Source organism: Cataglyphis hispanica, chromosome 19, assembly GCF_021464435.1.
Source record: "Cataglyphis hispanica isolate Lineage 1 chromosome 19, ULB_Chis1_1.0, whole genome shotgun sequence".
NCBI lineage: Eukaryota > Metazoa > Arthropoda > Insecta > Hymenoptera > Formicidae > Cataglyphis > Cataglyphis hispanica.
This window is the reverse complement of record NC_065972.1, coordinates 2146346-2173151: the sequence shown is the minus strand read 5'-3', so window position 1 is coordinate 2173151 and position 26806 is coordinate 2146346. Positions and strand designations below refer to the sequence as shown.

General features: G+C 34.2%; 1 protein-coding gene across 1 annotated transcript; it reads left to right on the top strand.

The window, feature by feature from the left end:
- The first annotated feature begins 10896 nt into the window (after positions 1-10896).
- LOC126856500 (collagen alpha-5(IV) chain-like) lies at positions 10897-26756 on the top strand. The gene is made up of 10 exons (XM_050605045.1): positions 10897-11038; positions 18702-18825; positions 19063-19404; positions 19611-19673; positions 20170-22518; positions 22771-22995; positions 23077-23166; positions 23221-23310; positions 23365-24183; positions 24524-26756. The coding sequence occupies exons 1-10, from the start codon at positions 11003-11005 to the stop codon at positions 25888-25890; spliced, it is 5505 nt and encodes a 1834-aa protein (XP_050461002.1). The 5' UTR covers positions 10897-11002; the 3' UTR covers positions 25891-26756.
- Positions 26757-26806: the final 50 nt, after the last annotated feature.

Below are 26806 nucleotides of genomic sequence, written 5' to 3'. Positions count from 1 at the left end.
ACCGACATTACCGACTTAACCGATTACATTACCGACTATACAGAAGAGAATTTCCCGCTAAATCTCTACCTAACCCAACCTACCTATCGTTAACGCGCGTACTCCATTTATTTGAAAATAACGAAATATGTAAATCCTTCTATGAGAATATATGAAATACTGGCTTTTATTAATCCAGTCAATTGCCTCCACAATACAAATAAAAAATAATTTAACACTCACCGATACGATGAAACGATGCTGAGCAAGTTTTGACAGATCTATAAACAAATACATCAAAATTAAAGCACACGATTTAACAATAAAATATCAGTATATCACAGTAAAAAAAAATTATGCGCGTATCTTTATGAAATATTATATTATAAATTAATATGATAATTAATACAATTAATTAAATCAATTATTAATTTTTGTAAAATTATTTCGCGATAGAGAATCGAGAGAGAGAAAAAGAGAGAGAGAGAAAGAAAGAGAGAGAGAGAGAAATGATATACTATGAAAAAAATATTTTCCTGAATATTATATTAAAAAATAAAATTTCATAAAAAATATTTCTGTAATCTTGTGGAATACATGTGTAAAGTATCTCAACATCTCTCTAATTAAATAATAAAATTATAAACTGCTTACCTCACGGTCGTTCCATCGTCTCCCCGCACCGTCTCCTCCTCTCGTCCATCGTTCATGACACTCACACGAAAACACACGCGAGATTAATTTCGCGATCGCGCGACACTATCGATAATTAATTGCACCGTCGAACTCGCGAACTTTATTATATATTGCGATCACTCACGACGTTTCACTGATCGAGCAAATCGACGACGTAACCTCGATACCGGACGATCACTACGGAATCGAGAGTAAGCAACGCGATAATAGCGGAAAGTAATTATTCGGATTGACAATCGCTAAGTATTAGTTATAATCACTGTAATAGAAATAGTTATGTTCACTAATCGATACGATCGTGTTTCAAGACAAAACATAACAACATATACGCGGAGCGACTCTCGTTGTTGCCTGCTTGCCTGACTTTTGGCGCGCGAATGACCTCAAAAGGGGGAAGGGGAAGAGTCACCGGCGTATGTAAACAATATCACGTCGCAACAGACGGATCGCAAGCGTACGTACGTTCGAGGTTTATTGTTCTGTTGTAATATAACAATTTAACGCGTTATCTAAATAAATTCATACGCGGAATACTTTGTGTTCATTGAGTTTTAAATCAATCAAAAGGTTGACTTACGTCTACGGTTAGTTTTTTGTTTAATAAGTCAGGGCCAATATCAACACCTTCGGTTAAGTTAATCGACGGTTAAAATCAGCAGGGTGGCAACAGAAGAGGTGAATGAAAACCAAGCATTCTTATCATTTCAGTTGCCACCCTGCCGTCGATTAATCTAACCGAAGGTGGTGAAATTGGCCCTTAGTCGACGACATAATCTCGGTACTAGACGGCATACGCGATCGAGCTAATACGCGATAATATAGGCAAACAATTACGTTCGCACGGATTGATAATCGCTAATTATACTAACTGTAATAGAAATAATCGCGTTTTTAGAATCTATTAATCGACACGATCTTATTTTGAGACACAATATACTACGATATATATGTTTACAGAACGACGCGCATTCTTGCCTATCCTTACCTGACTTTTGGCGCGCGGATGACAACAAACGGAGAGTAAGGAATATGCAAACAATATCACGCTGTACATAACAACAGACGGGCTGAGATGGACTACACACGTTCGAGGTTCGTTTTTTTTTTGTTTTGTTATATTAATAATTTAACGCTATCTAAATTCCTATGCGGAATATTTTGTGTTCGTTGAGTTTTAAATTAATTGTTATTAATAAACGGTTGACGTCATCGCGGTTTTTCGCTTAGTTACTCAATTCTGTGATTTGCGTATTGCTAAGCGTTTTTATCTGTGGAAATAATTTGCAAATTGCGGTTTAACTTTGAATATTTAATTGAGATATATATATTCACATTCACGCATCGTTGTAGAAATACAGGTAAGCGTTGAATTATTAGTCGTAAAATCGTAATAGCACGATAATTTATAATTCTCATTCAATTTGATTCCTATTAAAATTTATAATATTTCAACAATTCATACAAGAGAATTAGATTTTTTTATTTATCTTTTGGTCTTTTTGTGCTATCTTGGATATTTATTAAACATTTAAAAAAATTCTTTTTGTAAATTATGTAATTTTTTTATTAAATATCTAAATTTAAAATTTATTTATTCTTATAAATTGTTTAAGATATCTATATTATTATAACATTAAAAATTTAAGTTTGCAAGAATGTGTGTTAGTCGAAGTGAATTTTGTCTAATTTATGCGTCGTCTATTTTTTTTTTTAATAATTTTATCAATCTCACGCGAATATAATAAATAAATTTACTAATCGATTAATCGATGCAACACTACTGTCATTTTGTCCATTTTTTTATAAATGTTAATTATTAAATTATATTTGATTTAGTTTCTGGCACGATCTCTACTTATAGATCTTAATTTGTATTATTCTCACATTATTTATACATTCATGATATTTCTTTTTGACAATATCAACGACAATATCAATATTTATGCGAAGTTGTAGAAAAACATGTAGCAATTATGATTAAAAATAGATAATTACTAATGTATATTTTTATTAATATATTGAAGCAATATTTGAAGCTACAGTTGCGCGGAATTAACTTGAAATTGCTGCACGTTCGTATTACGATTCATGATATATTTATGATCCCTCATAATTTTATTAATATGCCTAGCCAATACTTTCAACTATATATATATATATAGTTGCACAAATCTTTTTTAATGAAATTGTCGCACGATTTAATATATTGCATATACGCATAATATAATGGTCACCCGATATTTTTTTTTGACATTCCCGATACTATATGTTTACTTGCAATATTTATTTTCAATAATTTAAAATCATGATTCAGATGTAATAATACAAATGATTATAATATCATATTATAATTGTAATATATAACTATGATATATATCATAACATAAATATTAATAAATTAATTAATTGATTCTTTTCTTTAACATGACGATCATATTTCACAAGCATTCCAACAATTTGATATATAAAATTTCAAAAATATCACATTGTTAAATAAATCTTTAAATATTATTGGAGAAAAAAAGATTTTGAGATATCCTGTATATTAATTAATACGCGTGGATATCGTGTTTTATAATAACATTAGTCTTCCAAAAATATTCAGATCTCCCGAAATAGATGAAGTCATATAAATGCATACCTCGCGTCGTTCTTACTAAAATCGTGACTTGTAAGAACATATAAGACAACGGTCATTTGATTGATCTATTACATGGATCGAGTACACTCGCTCCGCATTTGAACAACGCCACGATTGGTCATGAATCAATCTAGGTTGCTATTACAACGGTCACATTCTATGAGTCGAGGATTCTTCCTTTTTTTTCTGTGCATTCTTTTCCATGGATCCTTTTAAGAACATTCTATGACTAATAGAGAATTAATGTTTTACTAAAAAGATTTTTTAAAGCATTTGATTGGAATTGTTAAGCTGAATTTTGAATAGTTCATTTTAGATTGTAAAAGTATTCCACATATAAATTGCACTATATTTTTTGGATTAAAAAAATAATATTTTTTTGTATAAGTACTTTTAATTCATAATAAGGTTTATTTAATTATAAGCCTCAATCTCAACTTTTTTCTCGGTTAGCTGTTCGTATAATCTTTGCGATTTTTATGAATTTCATTAGTATTAATAGATATATAATTTTTAATTTTCATAAATATTTTAAATGCTTTTAAACCATACATTATATACCTATATAATGCGTATAAAAAAATTTGTAAACATTCAAGATTTTCAAACTTTCTTATCTCTTCAATTAATATCTGAAATGACGAAAAATCATATATACAGGAGAGGCCCAAATGTTCCTGTCAGATTTTGAGATTTTAAAGGAAATTTAATTTTGAACAAAAATAAACATGGATCAAAAAATGTTTTTTTTTAAAGTAAAAATATATAAAATAACCGTCATTTTAGAGGTTTTTGGGCGCTAACTTTTTAAGAAAGTATTTTTCGATTCATATTTATAGTAAATTTTTTCTTCATAATTAAATTTCCTATAAAATCTTAAAGCTGGAATATTTGGGTCTATTCTATGTATATATATATATACTTTATCAATATATTTGGGAATTAATTTAAAATTGAATTTTTCTTAGCATTTTGTATTGCAAACATCGTGCGTTTCTAATACGCACTACATAAAGTTCTTTTGCAATATCTATAAACACTCTTTTTTATAGAGATATTAGGATTTTGAGTTTGTGAAAGAGATATGATAATGGACATTTAAATACGCATTAATTAACGAAAAATGAAATTAACGACGATTCGGTCGGTAGGTCGTCGCCTTGAAAAATGTCTGCGGGCTTCCTGAAGCAATTTCACGTTACGAAGAATATCAAACCGGTTTGCCCACCCGAATGGGGGTCCTTAACCTTCTTGCAAAGACAATGATTTAAACTGCAATGCCGAGCTCCCGAGATAAGCCCACGCGGTTTCCAACATAGGGCATGACGTCACGAATGTGAATTCTCAAAAAAAGCAGAAATTCTGCGATAGGCTAATTGCGTAGACTAATTTTCAGAAGAATTAGATACGTAAAGTATCACTATACTTCCCAGGTTGAACATTTACGATTGATAGTATCAAATTATGCCGAATAACTGGATTTTTGCTATAGCCATGCACTGTCTGATTGTAATCTTCATAGCCATTACATCTTTTCTATTTTTTTTAAGATCTTAAAAATTTCTTATAACCCGGAATCCACGTAATAAGATGACTCAGATAATGTTGTAACTTATATGGTGATAAAATGGTTAAGATCCCACACAGCTCATCTTATACATCATCATCACATGTTATATCTTATAATCTCTAACTCAATCAGAATCTTAATCCTGCAAAGATAAAGTTTAGAACACGGTATATACATGGAGATTAAAATCTTTTAATCTAAACTCGCAGAACGCAGTTAATCGCCTCGTATATTTGAGAAGGAGAAGAATTTCGCGTTAAAAGTCTTGATTAATCGTAACAGCTATCAAGATAATGAGAATAATGTCTGTATGTTTTAGTAGCATTTCCCACATTTTCTTCCTTCGTATTCTTACTTTAAAACAAAAATAGAAATTTTAGACGATTTTTTTGAACGTAGGAATGGAAATTAAAACGAACGAATCTTACGAATGACAAGAGCGAACACTTTCTCCAGTAATAAAATTCATCTTCGATGTGGCGTCCGAGGCAAATTCCTGCCATATATTAGCACATCAATTTATTGCGCCAACTCCCAAATTCTTTTCAGTGGGTGCCGATAAATTTTCTGATACATTTCCGGCATCTGATAACTCAGGATGAATTAATACGAGCATCAGAAGTGCCTACGTAATTCGGAATCGATATTGCTTTCTTGCACTTTCTACATCCTTTTACAGTTCATAACAAAACGTTATTCTCTTTTATCTCCTTTATTTAATACATTTTATTTCAACAAAGTTCTAATAAAAAGCGCTTAATTATTTAAAGATGTTTAATATTCTGAAAATTAAAAAGTTGTAAAAAAACTCATCTGTTCAAATTTTTGTTATGAAAAAATAGACGCGAAATTTACCAAAGAATACGCCCTCCAAGTTTGACAGATTATTCCAGAATCAATTAATAGAGAAAAAGAGGAGTAATATCTACGTGTATATTTTTTTGAAACTATCGTTACATCACCTACTTATTACTCGATAGTTTCTCCAAATAAGATCTATATCAGAAAGTACTCGATGTTGGCTAAAATATTAATATATGGGAAACATTCGGATTAATTATGTATCGCGATATTTTGCGGTATTTCATATCTTTTTGCATTTTAACTCGAAAAGACAAAATTCACATTTTAAATGTTAATTTAACCAGAAAAGACGAATCACTTCCATGATATCGTAATTATTCGCGATATTTCATCTTCTCTATACGTGAACTCCTGGTGAAACCCTGTTTTCGAATGCCAGTCCTAATGGACCGATGGCTGAAAAATTCGAAGCAAAATCTCGAATGACATCACTCGCGTGAATTTCCGGGTCGGAATCGGAGCACGCCACAAAAATTTCCTCATTCGTCGTTCCTTCGCATATACGTGAGCCTCCCTTTTGTGCGATTCTCACAAGTATTTGCATTCCTCGCGACAAAAGTCAATCTTAATTTAGCCTGAATTAATCTAATCTAATTCAAATTTATTCTCGTATCCATATTTTAAATTACGAATTTACAAAAAATTTTTAATTAATTTAAAATAGCATAACTTACATTTTTAGCGAGTTTTTGATCTCTCATTCACTGCGTGTGAATGCAGCTTTACGTAAGTCCCACATATCTGTGACAACAAGGAGGGCAAGAAACGAGCGGACTTTAAACGACGCGTAAATATGCATATCAATCCGCTGACATCGTGAGGAACTGCCTTACGCCAGTGGCATGCGAAAAACGCATGTCGCCGGAGAATGACAGCATGCGTATTTCAGAATTTTTGTAGCAAGTTTCAATGCCGTACTCTTCTCTTTCATATTATATTTATTATAAAAATATAACGTACTCCACATTTAACGTAATTCACGTTTATCTAGAAATTTTTAGTATTATTTTGTATAACAATTATTAAATTATAAGCAGTTAATTAAAACATATTTTCAGAAAATAAGTGATAGTTCTTAATATTTTTACTTTAAAAAATTTTATTTTAACAAAATTTATTAAAAAGATTTAGTTATAAAAACACAATTAGTAAAAAAAGAATTTGCGATTAATTATAATGTCTATCAATATTTTGTTAATAAATAATCGAATTGAATTTGAAGAGAAGTTAAGCCTCGTTAAGTTTCGAATACCTTGTACATTCGCTAACCGTTGATATAATCTGCAAACGAGATATGCTGACACGAATCACAATACGCATCGTCCTCTCTCGCAGTCTAAAAATTTACATACATTTACGGTGCATCTGCGGACAAAATCAGGTGGCTAAAAATATTGTCCCAGAAGGACGTATGATAAAGATTAAAAATCTCCGTTAATGTAAAACTTATTCATTCTAAAATTAAATTCAAGCAAAAGTTCCGTGATTTTTCTTATGATCAATTAAGAAAGCAAAATTATTGGAAGATATAGCATCGTTTTTATCGTCTTTACGTAACTGAATCCAATCGAATATCACGTATCATCATTTCTTAATTCTTTGCCTCTTGACAGAGGGAGATGACTCTTTAATATCATTGATGTTAATAAAATACATATGTTTACCTGAATAGGACTGTTTGCGATTAAAAATAAATCATTTTATGTTTTTATATTAAATCGAGCGCCGCACTTTGCGGGAACAAATGTTCTTTATTTCGGGCCTCCGTAAATCCATCATTAACTGTCGAAATCGGCAAATATGCTTCCGGTTTTGGAAATGTCTGGATTCTTACATACTTCAGGCATCTCATATTTGCACATCTTGAAATCTTGTCACTTTTAACTTTTTTAGTTGGCGTCAACATATTTATTTTAGAATATATTTACTTTAGAATATATATTCTGAAAGAGAAATGCTACTTTTTACTCTGCTCCTAAAATATATTTGATCTTGTATGTTTTTGCGTTAATCGTACTATGTATTTATCAGGAATATTTATTTAAAAATAATATATATTCTTCGTATAATATATAATACATAATATGTCTGTCATAAAAATTTAACTATATTTTATATTAAAGTATAATATAAATACATTATTATATATTTTATTTAAAAAACGTACTTGCAGTCGTATGTAGACAATTTCGAAAAATAGATAAATATAAGTATGTTGCGGCTATATATTGCTGGTTCTCTTTCCTTCGTATATATCTTCTAAGATTATATTTTATTAGAATCTCATTAAAGTGAGTTTGAAAGACATGCACATATATATTAGTCGGATATTTTTAATCAAATATTAATAAAGAATATATATTTAACAAAATATTTGAAGGCTGAAAATTAAAAAAATTTGATTGACATTAGATAGAGATAATAATCTTATATACTTCCAGATTTTCCAGTTTCTAGTATAAGCCATATACTAAAATTGTTTTTCTTAATTTAAAATTTCTTAATTTAAAATTTTAAACTTATATTTTATATTTGGTGATTTTTGTATATTTTTTTTGCTCCGAATTTAATTGTTGAATTTAGGCAATCTCTTGTTAAATTGTTAACAACTGAATTTCATTGGACATTATTTCCTTTTACAACCAATGTAAAGGTACAAATTATTGAAACACTAAAAATATTGAATATTTTCTAAATTTTTTAAATATTTTTTTAAGTAATCGGTTACTGAACTTTCTTTTCGTTGCTTTAATACTCGCTGCAAACCGGATCAGTTGGGATTATTTACCAGGTAAAATAAGGATGATGTGACTCCACCGCGCGCGTTGAGGTAGAATGGTTAAATCCGATAAAAGACTCTTTATACTTCTTGGAAGGCATCCTTGCGTGCTGGACGATACCTCCACAAACTATGCATTATTTCCAGAATCAACGAATACCCGATTTATCATAAAAAAATAATGAAATGTTGCAGGAGAGAAATGCGCTTAAAGAGAAAAACATAATTCTTAGCATAACATATTAGTGTACAAAACTCAAAAGAAATAGTTTAATAATTTATAAAATTTCTAGAATACATTGTTAAAAAATAACGTTAGAGAGAGAGTATTATTTAGGATATGTATATAATTTCTTTGCATTTAAAAAAATATAAACAAATATATAAATTGTTTAAGAAATTAATCAATAATTCTTATATATATATAATAATTTTTATTAGAAAGCTACATAAATTTTTTTATGCTCATATTTAAAAAATTAAAAAAAAATAAAAAGTTTATAAATTTTATTAAAAAATATAAAATATAAAATATATTAGATAAAATAAAAAATATATTAGAAATATTATATATTAAATATATTTATATATTAAAATATATAAAAATATTAGAATATTAAAAAATATTAGAGAGAATTAATACTCTTCTTCTCTATAGAATTTATTTTGATCAGGTAGATTCGGGAATTAAAAGTAGTTTCCAATATCTGCACTTCTTATCGCGGATTTGCGTATTGTCATTTCAATTCTAATTTATTCGAGCTACTTGAGAAGAAAGTGGCCGCCGCGGATACATGTATTATAATATCAGTTTTAATACCTGTTGCATCATTAACAATAGCAAACAGGATTTAAGCAAGAGAAAGTTATTTTTAAACAGATAAGACATATATCGCGCGCGATAAGTCTATCAAAAACAGGATTTTTAATATCGATATTTTATATAAAGACTGTTTTTTTAAAGTTATTCTTACCAAATTCTATTATCCGCGACTTGTCTATTATAAAGTTATTAACAGCTGTTATTAAGAATTTCTCTGGAGAAATCTTTAAATTTGTTTTTACAAAATCTGTACACAAAGAAAACAATAAGAACCTGTTATTGCTATAATTTCCATTAAACGTGGCCAAATAATTAAGATACGCTTTGATTAAGAATTGCTAATAATCAATTAATATTTATTGACGTTTTGAAGTCATTGTTTCACAGTATGTTCTTCAAAGAATGAAATAAATAATATTTTATTTTTTTTTATATAAAAATGTTTAAGGATTAATAAATTAATCCTTCTGATTTGGTTTTGTTACATCAATTAATCAAATTTTCAACCAATTGATTCTATAATCAACATATAAAACGATATTATATTCTAAGGACACAGAAATAGAAAAGTTAACTGTTGCAATGAACAATAGCCGTGCATTCTAGAATCGTGCAAAGCCTTACAGAAGTCAATCATATGCGAACAACACAACACAAAGGGCATTGAAAGTGCGTTCCTCGAATCCAATTAAACGGTGTATTGATCCATAATTAATCGAATTCCTCTAAAAGCCAATCGTTATTACTCACCGACGTATACTCCATGTGCCACTATTAACTAAATATGGGGAAATTAATTTGAAATTAATTCATCTGCTTATCCATCAAGCGTGGTAGATAAAGTTACAGACTTGAATAATCTAAGTGCGTTTATGTAAGAGCGCCTGAACTACATTCCCCGGGCAACGCATCTTCAATCGAGGTCCATCCATTTAGCCAACCGAGATCAAGATGCGCATACTGATGGGAATAATCCTTTGCAAGTGGTATCGAATATCAAGATCCTATCACACATCTGATCCCGTTATTTTCAGAGACAGAGATATATGCAGGGACAGAATAAGGCAAACATAAATTGGATTGAATTAACGAGATCTGAGATAATCTGAGATAATAAATATAATAATAATAATATAAAATGATATAAATAGCATACGATAATAAAATAAAATGAGATGATACTGCGCCTTCGTAGTATCGTATTATATTAACTCAAATAAATGTTCATGATTTTTAGAAGACTTTTCGAATAATATCCTTTATAAAGTGAAGCAATTCAAAATGCTTGCAATCTCCGAGACGAATTAAGAAACGAGGAAAATTAACGATTAGATAATGTGCCAAATTAATTTTATCATTACTAATGACTTGAAATGGAAAAATTATATTCTATATGAAAGAGGAAGAGAGGAGAGTCAAAATGAGAAGAATAGGGAAAAGAGAAGATGCGAGTATGTGGATATAGAACCCGTCGGGGGGTCGGCGATCCCCACCCTATATAAAAGTCTTTTTCTGCCGGCGACCTGTTCAGTCTTTCAGTTCGAACGGCGCGCTGCGTGCGATTATCTTCAGGAATCATCCTCGTTGTCGTCGTCCTGCAAAGGTGATCGGTCACATACTATGCCCTATTGAGAGAAGATTCTCATTAAGATGCTGCGGCGTGCTACCGCTGCTCTTTTCACCCTGGTACGTTTAACTTTCTTGATATCATTCCGCGCGCTTTTCTCGGCCTTTAGAAAATCAATGAGTTTGCAATAAAAGCCACAATCGCTCTCGAACTAATTTCTTTCTCGAGATGCGAGAAATCTTAATTATTACTAAGAAAATACATTTTGCTTAATAAAATCAGTGACGAATTAAAGTAATGTTATAAAAAATACGCGTTTAATCTGATCTAACGGACAAAATAATGAAGCAAAGATAAATCATAAAAATAAAGAATAGAATTATCATAAATTATTTTAGCTCAAAAGAATTTCTGGAAATAAATAAAAATTAAATTAGAAATTTATTTGTTTTATGTTAAATAAAATTAAGTGTAAATTTAACATAATTAATTTACCTACTTTTCAAAAAAATATACTTACGCACATGTTACATTATTGCTTAAAGAGAGAGAGAATTAATTTTATATTTAAATTTTTGTAAATTTAGTAGAAATAATAATTTATTTTTAATTTATTTTTTTTAATTTATTTTAATTTATTTTTTTTTCTTAATAAGCGTTAAAAAATTAATATTAAACATTAATAAAATCTCAAGTTGAATTTTTAAATTCAACGTTGAGTTTTTACAATTTACTGTGCGTAGTATTTCTCTCTGGCACGGTCATTACTATTACTATCTATTATGTAATATTTATGCAGTGTAATGGTACGTAATAGAAAGTGACGCTGATTACAAGCCGATAATGTCCGCGCTTTGTCGTGACTCATTATCCACGAGACTTTCATTGATCTTGGCACTCAGTCAAGGGAGAGAGAATGCTATTGCACTATATTTCATTCATAACTCTCTCAATGCCGCGATGTTGATATTGTGCGCGACGCATAATGCAATGTCCTAAACTTTGACCTGCGATTTCTCTATCAAGTTAATTTCTCTATCAAACTCGCCTAATTATCACAATACACTATTATCATTATTATTATTATTATTATTATTATTATTATTATTATTATTATTATTATTATTATTATATATATATATATATATATATATATATATATATATTAGCCTATATATCAACATTACTCTATTATATAAATATTACATTGCTAATTTACATTATGCAAATTGATTGATTTAAATAAACCGTAATTATAAATTTGACTCAATTAGCAATATAAAAATTTTTTGCATATTTTAAACTTAATTTGTATACTTAAAAATATCCTCCTTTTTTAGCACTATTTCAATATGAATATAGAAATTGTAAACGCCGTACATCTTCAGATTTAAAAATAGCAAAACGGACTGTATCGAAAGATAGTTTCTATAGATACGAGATGACTATAGTATGTGACCGGTAGTCGTCAATCATTGCCAGAACCACTTTCGATGGAATAGCTCGGACGTTTCGCAAGTACGATTCTACCCTGTAGTTCGAATCGAGTATTTTATGTGTTCCAAATTAAACTAGAGTATGAGCTCTTCATATTTAGGACGCATCCAATAAGATCTATCTGTTTTATGTACCTTGTAAAGTGCGTTTTTTAAAAGATATAAGCGACCAAGATATTGAATAATTTTTTATAAATCAATCAGCGTAAATATGAAACAGAAAAAATAGAAATCTTTCATTTAACTAAAGTGGATTTTATTTAGAATTTTAATATAACGCTTAATTATTGAGAAAATATAAAGAAAAACGAACTGAAATTGAGATCGAAAAAAATGGCTTAGTAAATGAAGTTTTTAATAATTTTTTTAACGATAATCGTCAGTTAACTGAAGTTTCAGATCCATGGGAAGTTTAGTTTTTGCCAAAATAGGTATCGGGTCCGAGTGGCGATCAGATGTTGGATGAGATGTCGGGCAAAATGAGTCACGTGTAGACGTTTGTCGTTAAAAATGCGTCATTCACATCTCATGCGAAGTTTCGTCCTTGGCGTGCCGGCACGTTATTTGGAAGCGTTTAAAATAAAAGACGTGTGATTCTGCATACTTTAATAGATCTTCTCGTATCACCTTATACGCTTTTCTGTAGTTTGATTGACTGACATTGGAATGTTTGAAACATCAGGCTTGCTCATTTTAAATGTACTCTTTGTACAAATAAATATATTCTAGTTGCGAAATGGCAAGAAACAAAGAGTGCAATTACATTACTTTTCATAATTTTCAATTTTCAATTTATTGCATTTAATAATTTTCAATTTTCAATTTATTATATGAATATTTATGAAAAATATCTTATACAGGGTGGGACGAAGTATATCAACCAGACTTTGACATTTTATAGGAAATTTAATTCTGAACAAAAAGTTTCCTATAAACATGGGTCGAAAAATTTTTCTTTAAAAAATTAGTGCTTAAAAACCTCCGAAATCACGATTATTTTACACATTTTTACTTTTTAAAGAAGCATTTCGATTCATGAAAACTTTTTGTTCAGAATTAAATTTCAAAATCTCAAAGTCTGGCCGGAACGTTTGGATCCATTCCGTATAAATCAAAATATTTTTTTGAAAAACGAAAGATATTTTTTATACTTTAAGTAAGATTAAAAATCATTTAGCGGAGCTACGGAATATTTAATTATATGTGTATAGAGAAAAAGTGAGACAGAGAGACAGAGGGAAAGATTTATTATCAATAAAATTCTCAATTACCGATATGAAAGTCGGTTGCGGTTAGCATGGTGTAATGAAATAGCGCGACAAAAAAGCTGAAGGACACCCTGGAGGGTATTTAAAGGCATTCTTACATTTTATTAATAAAATTTCGACATTTATAATTACCTCTTTCTTTGTGCACCTATTACTGGAATATTGAGAAATTATTCAAATATTGAAATATTAATAATTAATTCAATTTAATTTTAAATGGAGTTACAGACAAAATTACACGAAATATCTCGAATAATTTATTATTTATAAAGCGTAGAAAATTAGCGAATTTTTCAACAACATTTTATTCTCAAAAACAGAATTAAAAATAATATATAAATTCCATTAACTATATTTTACCCGTTTATTGCCATTATATATTTTTAGTCATTTGGAACTTTAACAAGCTTGCACGCCATGCAATAACTTTATCTGTAATTAACTTGAAATAATAAATAGGGTAGATAGTGTTAGTCTCGTTTTCCCCATGTGCGATTAATTGATCAAAATATTTTTTAAATGATTGAACTTTAACGATGAATAATATCATTTAGATCAATGCCGTCGACCGTGCAAACAATTGTATACCGGAGGCTACGCCCCAGGCTAAAATCGCTGATCCCTTACGCAACCGTTTACAGGTGACTTTCACTGAAAGATGATGCATCGATCCGACCCCTATGTACGCGATTCATAAGGTGATACAGCTTTGGCCATTTGACGGGCAAATTCGCCACGAGCAATTAAAAGAGATCCGGCTACGTCAAATGTCGTCCCGTTTACCTTTAACTCATACCAAAGTCTCGAACACGCACCTTTTGTTTACTCTGATCGATTCTTGATAATGTTAGATTCGCGAAAAATAAATGCAATTTTATGTTTGCGATCAAAAATATTAACCCCCCCCCCCCTCATCTCTCACATTAGGATTTTTTTATAATTCATACAATTACTAATACAAATGTTAATTAAGTCTGATTATAGTGAAAGCAATTTAAATGATCAATTCTTTGAAGACGAAGGTTGATTAGCAATTTCTAGCATGATATTAAAGATCACACGGCATTCTTTGCGTAGTCAAAGCTGAAAGTCGAGATCGGGTAAGGTAAATTCTCGACTGATATAAGAGCACGCAGTTATATTTTTCCAATGCTATTATATATATATATATATATATATATATATATATATATATATATATATATACATACATCATATTGATACTAACGTTTTTTTTAGCAATTTTAGATAATAAAATGTATAGATAAAATAAAAATAACATGTGATAGTAAAAAATGACTGAAATAATGAAATAAATTAAATATAATGAAAAATGTATATGTATATAAAATATAATTTAATTAAATAATTAAACAAATTAATAATTACCTATACATTGAAAATTTATATGGATTACATAATGATGATTCTTATACTTCTTTTATTCTGTATATAATATATTTGCGATAATCGATTAACTAATTATTAGTAATTATTGCAAAATTTGCTAGATCTATTAATTTGCTTTTCATTTGTAACATCCTTAATTAATTTAAAGTTGACTAATAGGTGGTTCACTAGGTCTCTGGAGCATTTCTTCTATTATCTGCCCATACCGATGATTTGACTCACTGGCTTTGCATAAATTAACATATCTTACTATATAATCGATGACTCTACAATGTTTGCTTAAGTCGAGGGTTGAAGCTATAATTAATAAATCGTAGTAATTTTCACAGTTTAATTTCCAATGCTGGGTAAATACGTGGGAAAATAATTTTATTTTAATTATTGTTTTTATTAATGCGTGTGCCGTTCTGTCCCAAATCTACAAGTCATTTCAACTTAAATAGATAGTTTCAATCCTTAAATAGAACCAGTATCTAGATAGAACAGATACATTATGTTTTTGAGCACGTAGAAAAAAATCAAAATTACGAAAATAATAAATCAAGTCGATATATTTCAATTTATTTCTAATTAACATATTTTTTTGTCTTAGTTTTAAATTATTAATACTAGGTACTATACTCACTTGTTAAATTTATAAATTATTAATTGAATTTTTGGGAGTAAAAAGAGAGAGAAAAAAATATATACATATATACATTTTAATCTTTAATAAAATAAAATATAGAATAACATTTTGTCTCAAGTCAAAATAAATCAAAATGAAAATAAGATTGCATCAGAGAACAAATGGCTTGTAATACTTAAACATTATGATTGCCTTGACTGAAACGATCTTGCTCTTTCTCTCTCTCTATTGTCCACTAAAATATCGCAATATGAATACCGTAGGGATTAATCCTCACGGCAACATTTGACGCGGCAAGTGCGCATGGGGGAAGGGTTCGGCCGGGAGTAGCATATATTAACCTTTTCGTTATATAGTCTGTCAACTCTCGGGGAAGAAAAAGACGACGAAGAGGAATCCCGCTCGCGCAGCCTTCTCGGAATCGCGACTTTCCCTTCTCGTGGGTGGAACGTTGAGATCATCAATCGCGCGACATCGAGCCGCGGATCTTGGGGCCAGACCTAACTTAACGCGACCGACCAGGACACGTGCTACTTTTGACAGCACGAACGAACGCTCTCTCGTTATTTATACGAGAAATTTTCGTCGAACATGAATCGATTACGAAATTGAATAGAACGATTTATACCAGCAATTGTTAAGTATTGCGTAGAATCAAAAGCTTTGGACGTGAGGTGAGAATAATTGAGATTTTCTATGTAGCTGATATGAAATGTAAACATGCTAAATTAAAAAAATTGTTAGAGTTATATAAAGAAAAGGAGATTAAATCCTAGTCAATTGTTTTGATACAAAGTATCCTTTTTTTATTTTACCAGATAAACTTATAATCACAATCAAACAAAATTATTAAACGTATATATTATAATTAATTAAAATACTCAGCAAGTAAAATAAACATAAGAAATTTAAGTTTGGCTCTTTCATGACTGATTTTAAAATACACGTGCTTAAGATACAGACATAATAATTCATCTTCATAAGATTGAGACTTAAATTAAAATTAATTATGCTTCAGTAGTCTTTCTTTCTCGCAGATCAAGTGTTCGATTAAACACATCCGCCAAACGCGTTCAGATATGTCATGACGAAGAAACTCCAATAACGTATCCCTACCTTGACATTCTCTCGACCTGTAAGTGCGAAAAAGACCATTTCATTCGCCATGTCCATTTAGGGAGATGGTGAAGACACAAGTAATCTTCCAAGAGAGTATTGCTAACTTTCGTAACAGCATCCAACAATCCTGTTACGAGAGCAGAGGTATTCTTCGTTTTATTATCGCCACGAGGCTCAGAGCGGTAATAGAGCGGCGAGAGAACGAAAAGGCTGGAATTCGATAATTTTATCTCCGGAACTGACTCACCGATAAAATATAGAAAATACAAATCATCTTACATTCGCGTAATTCGATTCGCATAAGATTATGTTATCGAGGTTTATCAAATAATATGTGCCTCTGAGAAATGGCGTATATGAAATAACGATTTGTTTATGAAATAGTTGTTTTTAAATATTTTAATCCTTTTTTTTTATTATTTCCAGCATCATTGAATTATCTTACGGAAGTAATTAATTTACTAAAAACAAGTGTTTAAGAGAGTGTGTCTTCGGCTCATGCAAATTGAAAATTTAAAAAAGCATTTCTACTGTTAGTTATTGATCATCTTCGACTTTCGCTTATGCAGAATGGATAATTAATTGAGATCGGAAACGGCAGCGAAAGGTACATAATTTGTTCACCATTCGAGAAAGTGGAAATATATTACCTCATCGAAGAGATGGCAATATATTCGAAGATAAAGAAGATGAGTTCCGCATATTGAGCAATCTTCTGTTTTAAAGGTGTATCCTGACCTCATTTCAACTCTTATACGTTATGTTTATCTCGCGAGAACTGATCTGTATAGCCATTAATTAAATTTTCTTAATTTTCTCGGGATGATACATTAATTTACGCCTTTTTATGCATTATAAGAAAAAATATATGATCCTATTAAAAAAAAAAAAAACATTAAATGATTTTAATTTTTCGTAGAAAAACATTTTTTTAATTTTTGACATTTTGTTCTCGAAAAAAATAAATCCTTTTGCCTATCAGAAACAATTCAAAAGTCATGGCGAATACTCTATATATTTTCTAAATATATGTTCGCTATTAAAAATAATTGATTGACAGAAATATAACCGCGCTTAAGAAGAGATTTTTGTATTTTTATAATCGTGCGATACATCTAGTGCTTAAACTCAGTAGTTACAAATCGCTCCGATCGTAGGAATGGGAAACATCGATGATATTTCACGATTGTACTTATAGATCGTATCAAATATTTATTCCTGGCGACTGATATTAAAGGGCAACTGTTTTTAAACACCACCTGATAATTACATTATGACGCTTTGCGTTGGAAATGTCACGAGCCTTGACGAAGCAAAATTATTGCGACTGACACAACCATTTCTTATTAGCACAAGATATTTCCATAAAGGTAGCATAATGTCTTATAGTACATACATTTATGCGAGTTTGCAGAAATAAATTATTATAATTTCACTATCAAACATTTGAAAAAAATATATTTATATAAAATAAAATATTTTTGAATTTTTATATATGTCATATATAATAGATTCATAATAAACTTAAATGTTAGATTTTATTCATAATTAAAGTCAATATTAACGATACGATGAGATGATGCAAATTCATTATGAATCCAACATTATCTTCTTCATTTTTTATTCAACTCTATATTGTTGTCAATTTTTAATTTTTTAGCTTATTGGATACATTATATTTTATATGCTGTTAATTTATTAATAGAATTCTTTATAACATTTCCATTTTTAGGGAATTAAATATGACTAGTGAAAGTAAAAATAAAAATTGGATCGCAGATAAAATATTCACGTGACTTTGTTGCGGACTTGAATTATCTCTATCTCGACATTTATAAATAAAAATCAATAATTTTTTCAGTTGATTGCTACATCCGTGTCGCAACTCACTCAGGAACCAAGAAGTAGTAAACGGGATAACGATGTGGTTCTGAATATTAGCGATGAACAAAAGGTTCAATATTTAAGTCAAAATATTGACTCGCGTAAGTAAAAAAAAAAAAAAATAAGAATAATAAAAAAACTTATTATATTACAATTTAATACAAGAATTAAGAGAGAGAGAGAATAAGAGTCTATAATTTATATAAAATTTAGATATAAAATTCTATCTAAAATAGACCATACAATCTATGTATTTCTTTTCTTCTTGTGGTAAAGAAACTTTGAATTATAATGTAAATTTCAATTATATAATTGATATTGTATCATATTTTACACAGAAGCATACAAATATGGTTATGACGTCGGTCCAAATGGTCAATTCCATCATGAAGTGCGTGGACCAGATGGTATCACCTACGGATGTTATGGTTACATTGATCCGTTCGGTCAACTGAAATCAACGTTTTACATCAGTGATGGATGGGGTTATCGCGTTGTTCGGCCCGGAAAGGAAGTGGAATTATTCATTCACCAACACGAACATCATCAAACCGAGGCCAGTCATGATCATCATGAACATCACGGAGTGATTACGCCGTGGCGAGAATTGTATTTTCCCGCAGTATGCACACAATACGAAAACACGAATATTCCACCTCATGTAAAACCAGGTGCAGGAAGTACGTAAAAAAATGAAAGTATATATAAAATACTTAATACATCATATACCATATTATGAAATATTATATAAAAATATTATAAAATATTTTTACTTTTTATATAAATATAAATTAATATATATATATATATATATATATATATATATATATATATATAATGTACATTGTGATTTTTATTCTAAAATAAAAATGTTTGTTTTACTAAGCAGCACCTATCGGAAGCGGATCAACGATAGATGCACGACCGACTGAACCTCCTTATAAGCCTGGTATAATTAATATATTTTTTCTAAATAAATATTGTGTTTTATAATTAATAATGTTTAAAAATTATATATTGCAAGAGATTAGAAGTGCTGTGGCATATGTAAACTCCATATATAAAATCTATTCTTTTTGTATTATAGATAGTAATAATTCATTAGAGAGAGCATATGTATTTAATAATAGAAATAGATAAATTATAGAATAAACATAGAAATATAAAAATAAATAAAATGTTTATCTCGATTTTTAAAAAAATGTATATAAAGCTTTTTAAAGAGATAAACTTTTTAATAATATTTCTATATTTATTTTTATTAAATATATAAATTTCAATTAAATACTAATAAATTATTGAATAATTTATATAAAACAATTATATATTATTATATTAAAAATAAATACTACACAAAACATACCACAACGCTAAAATATTAGAACAAGCGGTATAATAAATATAATAAATCAGAATTATGATATAGATTTTCTCTTTCTAATCAGGATATCCGAATACGCCTGGAACGCCAGGAACACACGGTACCCCAGGCACACCAGGTAAGCCAGGAACGTCGGCTTATCCAGGACAACCAGGAACATCTGGTACTCCAGGAATTTCGGGCATACCGAGTTTATCACCGCAACCAGGATATCCTGGTATTCCTGAAACACCAGGGATATCCGGTATTCCAGGAAGGCCAGGATCACCGTCTTATCCGGGATATCCAGAAACTCCTGGCACTCCTGGAATTCCCGGCTCATCTGGATTACCCTCACGACCAGAATATCCCAGTACACCTGGAACGCCAGGGACACCCGGTATCCCAGGAAAGCCAGGAACATCGTCTTATCCGGGGTATCCAGGCACACCTGGCATTCCTGGAACCCCGGGCGCACCGGGATTGCCATTACGACCAGGATATCCGGGCACACCTGGAATACCAGGAACACCCGGTACTCCAGGAACGCCAGGGACATCAGGAACACCGGCTTATCCGGGACATCCAGGCACACCTGGCATTCCTGGAACCCCGGGCACACCGGGATTACCACTACGACCAGGATACCCAGGCACACCTGGAACGCCAGGAACACCTGGTACCCCAGGCACACCAGGAAAACCAGGAACGCCGGCTTATCCGGGACATCCAGGAACACCTGGCATTCCTGGAACGCCAGGAACACCAGGTACACCAGGTAAGCCAGGAACACCGGCTTATCCAGGACAACCAGGAACATCTGGTACTCCAGGAACTCCGGGCATACCGGGTTTACCACCGCAACCAGGATATCCTGGTACGCCTGGAACACCAGGGACATCCGGTACTTCAGGAAGGCCAGGAACACCGTCTTATCCGGGGTATCCAGGCACACCTGGCATTCCTGGAACTCCGGGCACACCGGGATTGCCACCGCAACCAGGCACACCTGGGACGCCAGGAACACCCGGGACACCAGGAACGCCAGGGACATCAGGAACGCCGGCTTATCCGGAACATCCAGGTTCATCTGGCATTCCTGAAACCCCGGCCACACCAGGATTGCCACTACGACCAGGATATCCAAGCACACCTGGTATTCCTGGAACCCCAGACACACCGGGATTGCCACCACGACCAGGATATCCAGGCACACCTGGAACGCCAGGAACACCTGGTACTCCAGGCACACCAGGAAAACCAGGAACGCCGGCTTATCCGGGGCATCCAGGCACACCTGGCATTCCTGGAACCCCGGGCACACCGGGATTGCCACCACGACCAGAATACCCAGGCACACCTGGAACGCCAGGAACACCTGGTACCCCAGGCACACCAGGAAAACCAGGAACGCCGGCTTATCCGGGGCATCCAGGCACACCTAGCATTCCTGGAATCCCGGGCACACCGGGATTACCACCACGACCAGGATATCCAGGCATACCTGGAACGCCAGGAACACCTGGTACCCCAGGCACACCAGGAAAACCAGGAACGCCGGCTTATCCGGGGCATCCAGGCACACCTGGCATTCCTGAAACTCCGGGCACACCGGGATTGCCACCACGACCAGGATACCCAGGCACACCAGGAGCGCCAGGAACACCAGGCATACCTGGAACGCCAGGAACACCGTCTTATCCGGGGTATCCAGGCACACCTGGCATTCCTGGAACTCCGGGCACACCGGGATTGCCACCACGACCAGGATACCCAGGCACACCTGGAACGCCAGGAACACCTGGTACTCCAGGCACACCAGGAAAACCAGGAACGCCGGCTTATCCGGGGCATCCAGGCACACCTGGCATTCCTGGAACCCCGGGCACACCGGGATTGCCACCACGACCAGGATACCCAGGCACACCTGGAACGCCAGGAACACCTGGTACCCCAGGCACACCAGGAAAACCAGGAACGCCGGCTTATCCGGGGCATCCAAGCACACCTAGCATTCCTGGAATCCCGGGCACACCGGGATTACCACCACGACCAGGATATCCAGGCATACCTGGAACGCCAGGAACACCTGGTACCCCAGGCACACCAGGAAAACCAGGAACGCCGGCTTATCCGGGGCATCCAGGCACACCTGGCATTCCTGAAACTCCGGGCACACCGGGATTGCCACCACGACCAGGATACCCAGGCACACCAGGAGCGCCAGGAACACCAGGCATACCTGGAACGCCAGGAACACCGTCTTATCCGGGGTATCCAGGCACACCTGGCATTCCTGGAACTCCGGGCACACCGGGATTGCCACCGCAACCAGGATACCCAGGCACACCTGGAACGCCAGGAACACCTGGTACCCCAGGCACACCAGGAAAACCAGGAACGCCGGCTTATCCGGGCCATCCAGGCACACCTGGCATTCCTGGAATCCCGGGCACATCAGGATTGCCATCGCAACCAGGATATCCTGGTACGCCTGGAGCACCAGGGACATCCGGTATTCCAGGAAGGCCAGGAATACCAGGAACGCCGTCTTATCCGGGGTATCCAGGAACTCCTGGCACTCCTGGAATTCCCGGCACATCAGGATTACCATCACGACCAGAATATCCCGGCACACCTGGCATTCCTGGGAGCCCGGGCACACCGGGATTGCCATCACGACCAGGATACCCAGGCACACCTGGAACGCCAGGAACACCTGGTACCCCAGGCACACCAGGAACGCCGGCTTATCCGGGGTATCCAGGCACACCTGGCATTCCTGGAACCCCGGGCACACCGGGATTGCCACCACGACCAGGATACCCAGGCACACCTGGAACGCCAGGAACACCTGGTACCCCAGGCACACCAGGAAAACCAGGAACGCCGGCTTATCCGGGGCATCCAGGCACACCTGGCATTCCTGGAACCCCGGGCACACCGGGATTGCCACCACGACCAGGATACCCAGGCACACCTGGAACGCCAGGAACACCTGGTACCCCAGGCACACCAGGAAAACCAGGAACGCCGGCTTATCCGGGGCATCCAGGCACACCTGGCATTCCTGGAACCCCGGGCACACCAGGATTGCCACCACGACCAGGATACCCAGGCACACCTGAAACGCCAGGAACACCTGGCATCCCAGGCACACCAGGAAAACCAGGAACGCCGGCTTATCCGGGGCATCCAGGCACACCTGGCATTCCTGGAACCCCGGGCACACCAGGATTGCCACCACGACCAGGATACCCAGGCACACCTGAAACGCCAGGAACACCTGGCATCCCAGGCACACCAGGAAAACCAGGAACGCCGGCTTATCCGGGGCATCCAGGCACACCTGGCATTCCTGGAACCCCGGGCACACCGGGATTGCCACCACGACCAGGATACCCAGGCACACCTGGAACGCCAGGAACACCTGGTACTCCAGGCACACCAGGAAAACCAGGAACGCCGGCTTATCCGGGGCATCCAGGCACACCTGGCATTCCTGGAACCCCGGGCACACCGGGATTGCCACCACGACCAGGATACCCAGGCACACCTGGAACGCCAGGAACACCTGGTACCCCAGGCACACCAGGAAAACCAGGAACGCCAACTTATCCGGGGCATCCAGGCACACCTGGCATTCCTGGAACCCCGGGCACACCAGGATTGCCACCACGACCAGGATACCCAGGCACACCTGGAACGTCAGGAACACCTGGTACCCCAGGCACACCAGGAAAACCAGGAACGCCGGCTTATCCGGGGCATCCAGGCACACCTGGAACACCAGGAACACCCGGTACTCCAGGAACGCCAGAGACATCAGGAATACCAGCTTATCCGGGACATCCAGGAACACCTGGTACTCCTGAAATTCCGAGCACATCAGGACATCCTGGCAGGCCTGGAATACCCGGTACACCCGGTATCCCAGGTACACCGGGAAGACCGTGTACATCGTCATACCCCGGATATCCAGAAACTTCGGGCAAACCAGATATATCAGGAAGACCAGAAAAACCAAGTACTCCATCATATCCTGAAACTTCGAGCACAGTGGATAATCCAGTTGTTCCTTCAAAACCTGTCGGACCTGGTATGTTATTAATATTATGTTTATTGTTGTTTTAAATTAGGATTTTATATATATATATATATATATACATATGCATATACATATACATATGTACATATATATACATATATATACACGCGCGCGCGCACACACGCACACGCACGCACACACACACACACACACACGCACACACGCACACGCACATATATATATATATATATATATATATATATATATATATATACATATAAAATTTTAGTATATGTGCGAATATGTTTTATATAAGTTCTTTGCAACTGCATAATATTTGCAGTTGCTTTGGTGACGAATGAATTATTTGTATTATGTTACTTTCTTGCAGTTTATCCAGGTTATCCTTCTTATCCCGGTTATCCAGAGTATCCGGAAGGTTCAAATGGTCCACAAGGCCCTGATGGCTCAATTGGCGGTATAGGTGGTATCGGTGGTGTAGGTGGTGAGGGAGGAGATGGACCTAATGGACCTGATGGTCCATGGCCAACTGGTTCACCGGGTCCTGATGGACCCTGGCCTGGTGATCCAGGGTATATGCCTAGAATAAAACCAACAAGTAGACCTTCGTACACGAGACCAAACAGAAATCGATATCCTAAAATTTATTCATTTGATACTGACAATTATAATCCTGCTACGAAATATTATTCCAAAAACAAGATTGATTCTTCATATACAGGCAATACTGTAAAAGATAATGAATTGACAAAGTTATCTCATTCGACAAACGTTAATTCACCATTATATAAAGGTCATGAAGAGTATAAATCACAATATGAAACCGAACCTATACCATCAATTTATGAAAAAGAAGGAATCATTCACAATGCAGATGAGATCAATTCACTTTTGCAAACTGGCCCGACATCGTCATCATTGCAATACAACAGTGAAGATTATCAAAATATAGATTCACTCAAGCTGATTTCACGACCTTATGATAATACTACTCAATTTGGGTTGAGAAAAATAAAGAAGCCATCAAAGAATGATTTCAATCAATTTTCTGTGCATGATCAAGATCAATATCAGAAGTCAGTATTCTATTCGCCTGATAACTTGCAACAGCTACCTTCTAAAGGTCGATCGAGTAAATCTGGGCTACAAGACAGTGTAAATGAACAGTACAATAATTCTACCGACGTGGATAACAAATCAATTCCTAATCTATCTTTTCAGTCGGATGGACTCTTCAATGCGGGAGGACAGGTAAATACACGTTTTGAACAGTCATTCCAGGCGAATCCCGGCCTCGACGCTATTGGGGTTCAGCCACCCAGCTCCATCAATGTCAAGCCCTTTTCGTTACCTATAGGGCCAGATCCGCAAGCATGTCCTTGTTATTTAATCGAGTCAAATAATAATACAAATATATCAGCCAGCACGACTCCCATTCCTGTCATTGGTCAGATCGGATTCATTCCTGTTATCTTTGTACCATACTGTCCCGGTGATGAAATGGACAGCAATAAGATGAAAGTCATGTTCTCATCCGTTACCCCCGTTCCATATGCATGCGACGCATGTGGCATACAAGATGGTAATTTTGGAATAAAAACGATCGATGTAAGCCAGCTTGGCAATATCGATTATCTCAAACAGGTGTTGAGTCAAGCCAATCTTGGCTTTTTGAATGTTCCAGTGAAGAGCAATGCCGTACGAAGGAAGAGCAGAGGCAGGAAAACACAAGAATGAGAAAGGAATAATTTATTGCTTTTAAATCGCGATTATATATTTAGAAAAAAGAGAGCTTATATATTCTTTTGGAAAATATAAATAAATATAGGATATTGGCATTGCCTGTCCGCCAGCTGATTAGCTGATGGATAGCCAATTAGAGATACTTATATAATAATTGTCGGAATAACCAAAGTTAGAATACATGAATAATTTAGAGCAAAAATATTTTTAATTGTCAATTTTTTTTAGCATTGTTAATTTCATTTGTAGATACATTTAATTCTTTGTTCACATAAGATACAAACAAACAGATATATATCTGTTCAATAAAATCTCAATCTAATCAATTAAAATTTAAAAATCTGAACATAAATTTAGAAGTTGTAAGACTCACTTTAAATATAAACATATAAAGCATAAAAAAATACTATAAATTATAAATATAATCTAATAATATCTTTGTTTTGAATCTTTTATATTGCTTTATTATTTTATTACTTTTACATATGCTATCTTGTTATTTTACCTTATTTATATGACTTACAAAAATTAACAACTTCATTTAAAAATCAATATAGAATTTACGATACTTCTATTATATCGTTGCTTATATTCATTCATTTAATATTTAATTTGATTTGAATCTAGTGAGATCTTTTGTAGACGCCACTTCCATTTCGCGTTCCGACATATCCTACCAATATCCTAATATTTATTATTATAATTTATATATGAGAGGAATTATAAATATTTTTATATCGTGTTTTATATTACATTTAAAAGTGAAATTAAATATAAAAGTAAAATTAAATAGTATATAAAATAAAGAATTAGATTTATTGTTAGAAATATAGATTTATATAATAAAATATATAGAAGTTTATGTATGTTGTTTATTATTTCAATTTTGGATGCTTTATAATATTTGTAA

Bases quoted from the DNA above. Each gene is read 5' to 3' on its own strand.
- LOC126856500 (XM_050605045.1), top strand. From the start codon at position 11,003: ATGCTGCGGCGTGCTACCGCTGCTCTTTTCACCCTG. The intron at 19,674-20,169 runs GTATAATTAATA...CTTTCTAATCAG, and splicing joins TGAACCTCCTTATAAGCCTG to GATATCCGAATACGCCTGGA. The intron at 23,167-23,220 runs GCACACCAGGAT...CTGAAACGCCAG, and splicing joins TGGCATTCCTGGAACCCCGG to GAACACCTGGCATCCCAGGC.